Here is a 12,888-nt window from a genome sequence, read left to right on the forward strand (position 1 = left end):
CTTGGAGGAAGTATTTAGTGTTGTATGCATTGCGTCTATGCGCTTAGCTAGCTACCATCCCATAGCCTACATTGCATATGAAATGTGACTGGCTCATCCCTTAATGTACGGACAAAAAAGCTGGATTGGAGAATGCCAAGAGTGTGCAAAGCTGTCATCAAGGCAAAGGGTGGCTACTTTGAAGAATCTCAAATATAAAATATATTTTGATTTCTTTAACACTTTTTGGGTTACTACATGATTCCATGTGTGTTATTTAAAAGTTTTGATGTCTTCACTATTGTTCTACAATGTAGAAAATAGTAAAATAAAGAAAAACCCTTGAATGACTTAGGTGCGATCAATTTGATGTTATTTTAAATGGACAAAAGATGTGCTTAAAAATGTTTAAAAAGGAAATTTTCCGAGTGACCCCAAACTTTTGAGCGGCAGTGTATATATTATTATTTTGTTGATTGCAATGGGATCATGCATTGCATGTTTTTTCTGTTCAGTTTTGATATCATTTCCTTCTAAAAAAAAAAACCCACAAAAAGCCCAGAATGTTTCAATGCGTGACAGCAAACGGAAGATGAAAATCTTCCGTTTGTGTTGTATGGTCACTGGTGTGAGTTTGTTTAAGATAAATCAGAGTGACGTTTTCCTGCTTGTCCTTCACCGTCGTGGTCTGTTGCGTGTCATCTGTAAGCTTCAGCAACGAGTTCTAAGATCTGCTTTCCTCCCACCAAACTCTGCTCCCACACCCCCTTGTGCATGTGGGATTTCCCCTTCACTCTCAATCGCGGTCAGTCGAGCTTCAGCGAATGCCTAGAGCTACCCCTCCCTCCATCCGTTGCTCCCTCTCTCCCTCGGTTTCTTCCTTATTTCCCTCTCCCCCTCCTCGGATGCACAGGTCGAGGCTATGTTGCTCTAGTCAGTGCCTTTCCAGCTGTCCCAGCAGCTGTCTTTGAAATTGCCCCCCGACACACACACACACACACACACACACACACACACACACACACACACACACACACACACACACACACACACACACACACACACACACCTCCAGGAGGGAATGTTTAGAGGTTGGCAGAGGGGTAGAGGGTGGATATGTATGGGGGAGTTGGGGAGTTTAATTCTTTCAGTGCTCTGTAGGAGTGGGAGAAGGGTATGTTTGTTCAGGAAGAAGTTTTGCGACTTGTTATATTTTGGGTGTTAAAGTGCATTGAGATGGTCAATGTTGATTCTTTAACTCAGTGTACTTCTGACTAACTATATAATGGCAAGCATTTCGCTATACTAGCAATAACATTTGCTAACCATGTGTATCTGAACAATCAAATTTGATTTTGACACTTTCCTAATATTGAGTTTCACCCCTCTATTTTGCCCTCAGGACAGCCTCATTTTGTCAGGGCGTGGACTCTATAAAGTGTCGTAAGTGTTCCACAGGGATGCTGGCCCATGTTGACTCCCAATGGATGTCCTTCGGGTGGTGGACCATTCTTGATACACACGGGAAACTGTTGAGCATGGAAAATCCAGCAGCGTTGCAGTCCTTGACACAAACCGATGTGCCTGGCACCTACTACTATACCCCTCTGAATGGCACACATACACAATCCATGTCTCAATTGTCTCAAGGCTTTAACCTGTCTCCTCACCTTAATCTACACTGATTTAAGTGGATTTAACAAGTGACATCAATAAGGGATCATAGCCTTCACCTGGATCCACCAGGTCAGTCTATGTCATGGAAAGAGGAGGTGTTCTTAATGTTTTGTACACTCAGTGTATATTTAAGTGCACCTTATTTAATATACCAGGCTTTTAAAATGCAATATTGGTGCACAATTTCTACTTAAAATATCAAATGGATGCAAAAGGCACTCTATTCGTGGAGTGACCCACATAATCATTTTTCAGTGGGAATCTTAAGGATTTACCCACAAACAATGCCATTATTAGACTAACACATCTGTAAAGCTGGACAGGAGGCAAGACTGCTTGGTTTGTTTTCTCTCTCTCTCTCTCTCTCTCTCTCTCTCTCTCTCTCTCTCTCTCTCTTTCTCTCTCTCTCTTTCTCTCTCTCTCTTTCTTTCTCTCTCTCTCTTTCTTTCTCTCTCTTTCTATCTCTCTCTCTCTTTCTCTCTCTCTCTTTCTCTCTCTCTCTCTTTCTATCTCTCTTTCTATCTCTCTCTCTCTCTCTCTCTCTCTTTCTCTTTCTTTCTGTCTAAGAAAACAAGTAGTTGGTTCATCTTCTCACTTCCTCCTCTCTCTCTCTGTCTCTCTCGCTCTGCTTGTCTTTCCCCTCAACTGATAATTATGATCCCAAGTGTCTGTATGATGTAACTAAGATGCTGTTCCTGTTCGTACCTCTCAGGAAAGCTTTACAGCCTTTATAGCGTTCTTTGCATAACTTTACAGCCTTGAACTTCACAGTTTTCTCTTGGGTGCGCTTTTCCAGACCCAGAGTAAACCTATATTCCTGGACTAAAAAGTAATTTTTCTAAGCCCACGTATACAGATTAAGCCCACTCGTGGATTCTGAAAGCCTGCTCAGTGGAGAATGTCAGATTCTCTATTGAGCAGGCTTTCAAAATCCAGGAGTGGCTTAATTTGGGTACATGGAAAGGGTCCCTTAAAGTGATATTGGTAATGCCTATGGGCGGCTTTAGTTTGATGTCCAAGACCATATCTGAAACAAAGAGAAGGGCTTCCTGTCTTCTCAACCCCTGGAGGACTTTAAGCCAAATTCTTGTCACATTGCAACCAAGCGACTCCTGCACTACAGGCATTTTCTTCAAGTCAAATACCTGCTGTGAGGGCAGCTATTCACCCAGATGCTTTTGTCATTCATGCGTTCCTTTGGATGAAGTGTCGTTTAGAGACGAGAGCCAAAGGCTGAGCCTGAGAGCCTGAAACAGATGTAGTACTGTAGTCTAGATTCCCCTTTGGTCCAAGCCAAAGGCTGAGCCTGAGAGCCTGAAACAGATGTAGTACTGTGGTCTAGATTCCCCTTTGGTCCAAGCCAAAGGCTGAGCCTGAGAGCCTGAAACAGATGTAGTACTGTGGTCTAGATTCCCCTTTGGTCCAAGCCAAAGGTTGAGCCTGAGAGCCTGAAACAGATGTAGTACTGTAGTCTAGATTCCCCTTTGGTCCAAGCCAAAGGCTGAGCCTGAGAGCCTGAAACAGATGTAGTACTGTAGTCTAGATTCCCCTTTGATCCAAGCCAAAGGCTGAGCCTGAGAGCCTGAAACAGATGTAGTACTGTAGTCTAGATTCCCCTTTGGTTCAATCCAAAGGCTGAGCCTGAGAGCCTGAAACAGATGTAGTACTGTAGTCTAGATTCCCCTTTGGTCCAAGCCAAAGGCTATCGCCAGCTAATAATAATAAAATAATAATATATGGAATTTAGCAGACACTTTTATCCAAAAGCGACTTTCTGTCATGTGTGGATACAAGTCTCATGTATTTAAATCAATGGTGTTTAGCCTAAAGACAAATATTTAAAATATGATTTGAAATCTTTCAAATAGTTTAGCCAGCTAAATCCCTCCGGCTTTTCACATTCATTCAACCGGATGGGAGAATGGACATAACATTGGTTTAGTTCCGCTATTTCTCCTTGTGCCGTATGTAGTTGTTATCCGCCGTTTTCTTCTCTTTTTTTCTTCTTCTAGAGAGCAAGCTAAATTCACAAGTAATTCCAGCTAGACCTAGGCTCAAATATTCAAAATCTGTCAAGAACGATGTGTGTTTGCTTGCGCCTGCCAGGTGCACTTTTGAGACTTATCAATTAGTTCCATTGTGCCAGGCAAGTTCAGTCAAGCACAGCTAAACTATTTGAAAGATTTCAAATACTATTCGAACTATTTTTCTTTAGGCTAAACACGGTTGATTTAAATACATGAGACTTGTCAGATGTGATTTGCATCACATTGCTTCTTCCGTTGTGGCAAAGGCACCTGAGGCTTATGGCTTTGTTGTCTGGTAGCTAGTATAAAGTATAGACCATATATTGTGTTCCCTAAAGGTTATTGAAAAAGAGCAGAGGCTCTGAACTATCTATTCAGACCCCAGTCTTACCTACAGGTTATGGGAATTGTGCTCGTGTAGTATTTCTCCAGTAGATAATTTGATTGAAAATCGATTGAAACATAATTACACTTTGACATTATGGAGTATTGTGTGTAGGCCATTGACACAATCTATTTTAAATACAGGCTGTAACACAACTTGAAAAAGGCATGGGGTGTGAATATTTTCTGAAGACACTGTACTACAGTAATTTACGCAAAAACACAATAGTAAATACTACAGTATACTACAGTCCGTAAACACACTACATGAATTACTATAGTATATTAAAAAAATTGGACTATAGTTAAATGTAAATACCAGTTTTTCTTCTCTGTTCTTTATTATGATTTGACTACACTACAATGCATTCGGAAAGTATTTAGACCCCTTGACTTTTTCCACATTTTGTTACGTTACAGCCATATTCTAAAATAAATTGAATTGTTTTTCTTCCCCTCATCAATTTATAAACAGTACGTCATAATGACAAAGCAAAAACTGTTTTTTAGACATTTTTGCAAATGTATTAAAAAAACAACAACGGAAATATCACATTTACTTAAGTATTCAGACCCTTTACTCAGTACTTTGTTGAAGTACCTTTGGCAGCAATTATAGCCTCAAGTCTTCTTGGGTATGTTGCTACAAGCTTGGCACCCCCTGTATTTGGGGAGTTTCTTCGATTACTCTCTGCAGATCCTCTCAAGCTCTGTCAGGTTGGATGGGGAGCGTTGCTGCACATCTATTTTCAGGTCTCTCCAGAGATGTTTGATCGGGTTCAAGTCCAGGCTCTGGCTGGGACACTCAACGACATTTAGAGACTTGTCCCGAAGCTCCTCCTGCATTGTCTTGGCCGTGTGCTTAGGGTTGTTGTCCTGTTGGAAGGTGAACCTTCGCTCCAGTCTGAGGTCCTGAGCGCACTGGAGCAGGTTTTCATCAAGGATCTCTCTGTACTTTTCTCTGTTAATATTTCCCTTGATCCTGACTAGTTGCCTAGCCCCTGCCATTGAAAAACATCCCCACAGCATGATGCTGCCACCATCACGCTTCACGGTAAGGATGGTGCCAGGTTTCCTCCAGACGTTTGACATTTGGCATTCATGCCAAAGAGTTCAATCTTGGTTTCATCAGACCAGAGAGTCTTGTTTAGGTGACTTTTAGCAAGCTCCAAGTGGGCTGTCATGTGCCTTTTACTGAGGAGTGGCTTCTGTCTGGCCACTCTACCATAAAGGCCTGATTGGTGGAGTGCTGCAGAGATGGTTGTCCTTCTGGAAGGTTCTCCCACCTCCACAGAGGAACTCTGGAGCTCTGTCAGATTGACCATCGGGATCTTGGTCGCCTCCCTGACCAAGGCCCTTCTCCCCTGATGGCTCAGTTTGGCCGGGCTGCCAGCTAAGCTAAGAATTCTTGGTAGTTCCAAACTTCTTCCATTTAAGAATGATGGAGGCCACTGTGTGCTTGGGGACTTTCAATGCTGCATACATTTTTTGTACCCTTCTCCAGATCTGTGCCTCCCCACAACCCTGTCTCGAAGCGCTACGGACAATTCCTTCAACCTCGTGGCTTGGTTTTTGCTCTGACATGCATTGTCAACTGTGGGACCAATCAAGTTGTAGAAACATCTCAAGGTTGATCAATGAAAACTGAATGCACCTGACCTCAATTTCTGGTCTCATAGCAAAGGGTCTGAATACTTTTGTAAATAAGGTTTTTCTGTTTTACATTTTTTATACATTTGTAAAAATATCTAAAATTATGTTTTTGCTTTGTCATTATGGGGTTTTGTTTGTAGATTGAATAAAAAAATCCTCAATCAATTTTAGAAAAAGGCTAACGTATTTGTTACTTTCATTTCTTATTTTTCTTTTGGTCATTTTCTTAAAACGGCATTGTTGGTTAAGGGCTTGTAAGTAAGCATTTCACAAATACCTGTTGTATTCAGTGCATTTGACAAATAAAATTTGATTTGATTTGGATCAAAATTTTGAAAAACAGAAGGGGTCTGAATACCTTCCGAAAGCATTGTACAGTGGGGCAAAAAAGCATTTAGTCAGCCACCAATTGTGCAAGTTCTCCCACTTAAAAAGATGAGAGAAGCATGTACACTTCAACTATGACAGACCAAACGAGAAAAAAAAAATCCAGAAAATCACATTTGTAGGATTTTTGATGAATTTATTTGCAAATTATGGTGGAAAATAAGTATTTGGTCAATAACAAAAGTTTATCTCAATACTTTGTTACATACCCTTTGTTGGCAATGACAGAGGTCAAACGTTTTCTGTAAGTCTTCACAAGGTTTTCACACACTGTTGCTGGTATTTTGGCCCATTCCTCCATGCAGATCTCCTCTAGAGCAGTGATGTTTTGGGGCTGTTGCTGGGCAACACAGACTTTCAACTCCCTCCAAAGATTTTCTATGGGGTTGAGATCTGGAGACTGGCTAGGCCACTCCAGGACCTTGAAATGCTTCTTACGAAGCCACTCCTTCGTTGCCCGGGCGGTGTGTTTGGGATCATTGTCATGCTGAAAGACCCAGCCACGTTTCATCCTCAATGCCCTTGCTGATGGAAGGAGGTTTTCACTCAAAATCTCACAATACATGGCCCCATTCATTATTTCCTTTACACGGATCAGTCATCCTGGTCCCTTTGCAGAAAAACAGCCTCAATGCATGATGTTTCCAACCCCATGCTTCACAGTAGGTATGGTGTTCTTTGGATGCAACTCAGCATTCTTTGTCCTCCAAACATAATGAGTTGAGTTTTTATCAAAAAGTTATATTTTGGTTTCATCTGACCATATGACATTCTCCCAATCTTCTTCTGGATCATCCAAATGCTCTCTAGCAAACTTCAGACGGGCCTGGACATGTACTGGCTTAAGCAGGGGGACACGTCTGGCACTGCAGGATTTGAGTCCCTGGCGGCGTAGTGTGTTACTGATGGTAGGCTTTGTTACTTTGGTCCCAGCTCTCTGCAGGTCATTCACTAGGTCCCCCCTGTGGTTCTGGGATTTTTGCTCACCGTTCTTGTGATCATTTTGACCCCACGGGGTGAGATATTGCGTGGAGGCCCAGATCGATGGAGATTATCAGTGGTCTTGTATGTCTTCTATTTCCTAATAATTGCTCCCACAGTTGATTTCTTCAAACCAAGCTGCTTACCTATTACAGATTCAGTCTTCCAAGCCTTGTGCAGATCTACAATTTTGTTTCTGGTGTCCTTTGACAGATCTTTGGTCTTGGCCATAGTGGAGTTTGGAGTGTGACTGTTTGAGGTTGTGGACAGGTGTCTTTTATACTGATAACAAGTTCAAACAGGTGCCATTAATACAGGTAATGAGTGGAGGACAGAGGAGCCTCTTAAAGAAGAAATTACAGGTCTGTGAGAGCCAGAAATCTTGCTTGTTTGTAGGTGACCAAATACTTATTTTCCACCATAATTTGCTAATAAATTCATAAAAAATCCTACAATGTGATTTTCTGGATTTTTTTTCTCATTTTGTCTGTCATAGTTGAAGTGTACCTATGATGAAAATTACAGGCCTCTCTCATCTTTTTAAGTGGGAGAACTTGTACAATTGGTGGCTGACTAAATACTTTTGTATATACAGTTGGGCAAAAAAGTATGTGGAAAACCCTTCAAATTAGTTGATTTGGCTATTTCAGCCACACCCGTTGCTGAGATGCGTATACAATCGAGCACAGAGCCATGCAATCTCCATAGACCACTGGTTCTCAATCCTGGTCCTGGGGACATTTTTGTTTTTGCTCTAGCACTACACAGCTGATTCAAATTATCAACTCATCATGAGGGTTTGATGATTTGAATCAGGTTTGTAGTGCTAAAGCAAAAATACAAATGTGCACCCCTTTGGGCCCCCAGGACCAGGATTGAGAACCGCTGCCACAGACAAACATCGGCAATAGAATGGCCTTACTGAAGAGCTCAGTGACTTTCGAACGTGGCACCATCATAGGATGCCAACTTTCCAACAAGTCAGTTCGTCAAATTTCTGCCAGAGCTGCCCCGGTCAACTGTAAGTGCTGTTATTGTGGAGTGGAAATGTCTAGGAGCAACAACGGCTCAGCCGTGAAGTGATAGGCCACACAAGTTCACAGAACGGGACCGTCGAATGATGCAGCACGTAAAATCGACTGTCTTCGGTTGCAACACTCACTACCAAGTTCCAAACTGCCTCTGGAAGCAACGTTAGCACAAGAACTGTAGGTTGGTCACTTCATGAAATGGGTTTCCATGGCCGAGCAGCCACACACAAGCCTAAGATCATGCACAATGCCAAGCATTGGCTGGAGTGGTGTAAAGCTCGCCGCCATTGGACTCTGGAGCAGTGGAAACGTATTCTCTGCAGTAATTAATCACGCATCACCATCTGGCAGTCCAACGGACGAATCTGGGTTTGGTGGATGCCAGCACCAAAATGTAAAGTTTGGTGGAGGAGGAATAATAGTCTGGGGATGTTTTTCATGGATCTGGCTAGGCCCCTTAGTTCCAGTGAAGGTACAGCATACAATGACATTCTAAATTATTCTGTGCTTCCAACTTTGTGGCAATAGTTTGGGGAAGGCCCTTTTCTGTTTCAGCATGACAATGCCCTCGTGCACAAAGCGAGGTCCATACAGAAATGTTTTGTCGAGATCGGTGTGGAAGAACTTGACTGGGCTGCAACGAGCCTTGACCTCAACCCCATCGAACACCTTTGGGATGAATTGGAACACTGACTAATCGCCCAATATCAGTACCCGACCTCACTAATGCTCTTATGACTGACTGGAAACTGCAGCAATGTTCCAACATCTAGTAGAAAGCCTTTCTAGAAGATTTGAGGCTGTTATAGCAGCAAAGGGGGGACCAACTCAATATTAATGCCTATGATTTTGAAATGAGATGTTCGACAAGCAGGTGTCCACATACTTTTGGTCATGTAGTGTATAAATAAAGCAGTCAGGCCTTGTCCAGGTTGAACTGCTCCTAGATCAGTAGGTGAACCATATCACATTTATAAGGTCTGCTCTAGAATAAACTGATCCTAGATCAGTAGGGGAACCTCAGACATCTTTCACAACAGGGGGAGAAAGATACTCCATGTTCCCTGGGGGGAGGGGAGAAAGCCTTAACTAATGTGAAGGAGGTGTCATGGCATGTTAAGATTTACTGGGCAACTATTTTCACGAGGACCCTGACCGTGCTGGAAAACCAGATATTTACTTAACCGAGTTTGCAGCAGGAGAGGGTTCACTTGAGCATGTTTTCATAGCTACAATTGCTTCACATTGTCAAAATTCCTACGATTTCAATTCTAGAAGAAGTCATCATGATAAAATGTACTTTCTGAACCCAACAGCCGGTCATTCCCAGCAGTTTTGGGGTAAAAAGTGACAGGATCTCCGATTGTATCATGGACATTGACAATTGTGACTTCAACCACATTGTGGTTCAAAAACATCATTATCCAAAAACCTATTTGGCGTTATGAGAAAATCTTGAAGTTGCAGAAAATTCTGCCAAAAAATGATCATTCATGTCTTTGCTGATGATAACACATTTGTGATATTCCAATCCCAGATCAACACCAATGGCTTTCTGGCAGTAGAAGAACCTAAGGTGGAGTCCGAGTACCTGGGAAAGATGCCTGCCAGCTTCGGAATGATAGCGATTTTCCTCGGAGATCTGGACAACAGCGACGGAGTGGGGAAGGTGTACTACCGGCAGGACAGCAGGCCCTCCGTGCTTCTCCGGACCATTGACCACATCAGCCAGGCATTCCCTCAGGACGATGAGATCAAGCCCACCCACGCTTTAATCATCACATGGGAGAACGTGGCGGCGCACGGCGAGCATGGTCGAGGAGATGGGCTGGACAGAAAGGTAAGGAGAACCCTCATAGATTGGCCTAGATAGGGTCATATTCATTTTATGTCTTTTAAAATATGTCATTGGATATATTGAACTGTTGATAAACTTGTTTTAATGCAACGTTGATATGGATAGCATTTGAAATTATAATTTGACACCATCTTTTCTATCCACCTAATATGAAGTTGCCTAAAACCCATACATTGTACAATGTAGTTGCAGGTACAGTATAGTTAGAGTATTGTTACACATGGCTACATAGTCCTTCCAACTGTGTTTGCAGTTTTTATGGTGGGCTACATAGATTTTTTTTGTTACATATTTAGTTCACTCTCTCAAGCCAAACTCAAAGGTAGTGCACAAAATAAGTAATAGGGTGCTAGGACTCAGTGTCCCACTTCTACCTTTTCTTTCTACCATGTAGAGAAACACGTTCCAGCTGGTGGTGGCGTCCATGGCGTCCGCCTCCTATGCCATCTTGTTCTACCCCAGGGAGGGGCTGCAGTACATCTCCACGCCTGTGGCGGGCCAGAGCGTACCAGTTCAAGCCGGTTTCAGCCAGGGCCTGGTCCAGGCCTGGTTCAGCTGGAGCAGCAGCCAGGGGCCCTACTACCGCATCGCCACCGACGACGAGGCGTCCGTCAGACAGCTCTCCGAGTAAGTTGATTGGTTGGTGTTGGTTGGGTTGGTTGATTGATTGGTTGATTGGATTTCTGTAGTGTGCTTCCAGATGCTCCAAGAACTTTACATAGGCTTAGTAAGTGTTGTTCATAGAAAACTTGGTTAGGTTTCTGTCATTATGTTTTGAACTGGTATTTGCATAGTTACATTGCATTATGGTAATTATGTAATGATTACATATACCCTGACATATGCATAAAGCTTCTTCATAGAGGCAGGTCTCATAATGATGCATTCTGTCTCCCGCTAGGGAGACCAACTCAGGCAGGCGTGGTGTGTGGGTGTACGAGATCGGCACCTCCCCGTTCTTCTCCTCCATCACCCCAGGCCTGGTCACCAACCTGTCCCCGGAGGAGGGCGTGGCAGTTGGGCAGGTGGAGCCGGTGTCAGAGTCTCCACCCAGAAACAATGGAGAACAACAGGAGATTGATTTCCCTCCCTATGAGCACGAGGAGGAAGAGGAGACACCTGAGCCGGAGCTGCCCCCAACTGTCTACCCGGTCCAGTACCAGCCCAGATACCCTGTTGTCCCTGAGTCGCCCCAGCCCAGGTACCCTGAACCGGTCCAGACCAGCTACCCTGAGCCGGTCCAGACCAGCTACCCTGAGCCGGTCCAGACCAGCTACCCTGAGCCGGTCCAGACCAGCTACCCTGAGCCGGTCCAGACCAGCTACCCTGAGCCGGTCCAGAACAGGTACCCTGAGACAGTCCAGACCAGCTACCCTGAGCCGGTCCAGAACAGGTACCCTGAGACAGTCCAGACCAGATACCCTGAGCCGGTCCAGCCTGCCCAGCTGCAGCCACCCCGCTACCAGCCTCAAACCCCACAGGTGGTGGTCGTGGATGAAGATGATGCCCTTGATGTTGATGGTAACCCATGAAAGAAACAACACCAATTGAATCTGTGTCTGAAATAGAAACAGTCAAGACTGCCATGACATAAACATTGGTTTAGTTTAGTTTAGTTTATTAGGATCTCTGTTAGCTACTGCACATGCAGCAGCTACGCTACCTGGGGTCCACATAAAACATACAAATACATGACAAAGTACCAAACAGGTATAGACAAGAACAACATAAGATATTACATTAAATAAAAAAAATGTAAAGAAATAAGTTATATATAGGAAAGACAAAAATACTATTTACACACTATTCATATTCATACAGTACAGTTAAATTAGATGTTTAGAAAGAGGAGAGGCACTGTGATACATTAAAAAAAAAAATTACAGCTCAGGTTTTGCCTGAGTAACCTCTGGAGGCAGAGCATTCTGAGCGACGCATTAAATCTGTTTTTGGTTTGGGTAACGTGAAGAAACTCTGGTGGGGTATGTATAGTGCATTCGGAAAGTATTCAGACTTTTTGCATATTTTGTTACATTACAGCCTTATTCTAAAATTGATGAAATTGTTTTTGCCCTCATCAATCTACACAGAATACACCATAATGACAAAGCACAAACATTTTTTTAGACATTTTTGCACATTTATTTAAAATATAAAACTGAAATATCACATTTACATAGGTTTTCAGACCCTTTACTCAGTAGTTTGTTGAAGCACCTTTGGCAGTAATTACAGACTCAAGTCTTCTTGGGTATGACACTACAAGCTTGGCACACCTGTATTTGGGGAGTTTCTCCCATTCTTCTCTGCAGATCCTCTCAAGCTCTGTCAGGTTGAATGGGGAGCGTTGCTGCACAGCTATTTTCCGGTCTCTCTAGAGATATTCATTCAAAGATGTTCAAAGACTTGTCCCAAAGCCACTTCTCCGTTGTCTTGGCTGTGTGCTTAGGGTCATTGTCCTGTTGGAAGGTGAACCTTTGCCCCAGTCTGAGGTCCTGAGCACTCTGGAGCAAGGTTTTCATCGAGGATCTCTCAGTACTTTGCTCCGTTCATCTTTACCTCAGTCCCTGCCGCTGAAAAACATCCCCACAGCATGATGCTGCTACCACCATGCTTCACCATAGGGATAGTGCCAGGTTTCCTTCAGACATTCCTACTTGGCATTCAGGCCAAAGAGTTCAATCTTGGTTTCATCAGACCAGAGAATCTTGTTTCTCATGGTCTGAAAGTCCTGTAGGTGCCCTTCGGTAATCTTCAAGAGGGATGTCATGTGCCTTTTACTGAGGAGTGGCTTCCGTCTGGCAGAGTGACCAGTTTGGCCAGCTCTAGGATGAGTCTTGTTGGTTCCAAACTTCTTCCATTTAAGAATGATGGAGGCCACTATGTTCTTGGGGACCTTCAATGCTGGAGA

General features: G+C 43.3%; 1 protein-coding gene across 1 annotated transcript in view; it reads left to right on the forward strand.

Moving 5' to 3' along the window:
• LOC139369650 (nidogen-1-like) overlaps positions 1-12,888 on the forward strand; it is a 55,593-nt gene that overhangs the window by 6,860 nt on the left and 35,845 nt on the right. Inside the window, exons 2-4 of the mRNA XM_071108916.1 lie at positions 9,657-9,959; positions 10,372-10,604; positions 10,879-11,498. Coding sequence (XP_070965017.1) covers positions 9,657-9,959; positions 10,372-10,604; positions 10,879-11,498 — 1,156 coding nt within the window. The remainder of the gene's footprint in view (positions 1-9,656; positions 9,960-10,371; positions 10,605-10,878; positions 11,499-12,888) is intronic.

This window comes from Oncorhynchus clarkii, chromosome 17, assembly GCF_045791955.1.
Source record: "Oncorhynchus clarkii lewisi isolate Uvic-CL-2024 chromosome 17, UVic_Ocla_1.0, whole genome shotgun sequence".
Taxonomy (NCBI): Eukaryota; Metazoa; Chordata; class Actinopteri; order Salmoniformes; family Salmonidae; genus Oncorhynchus; species Oncorhynchus clarkii.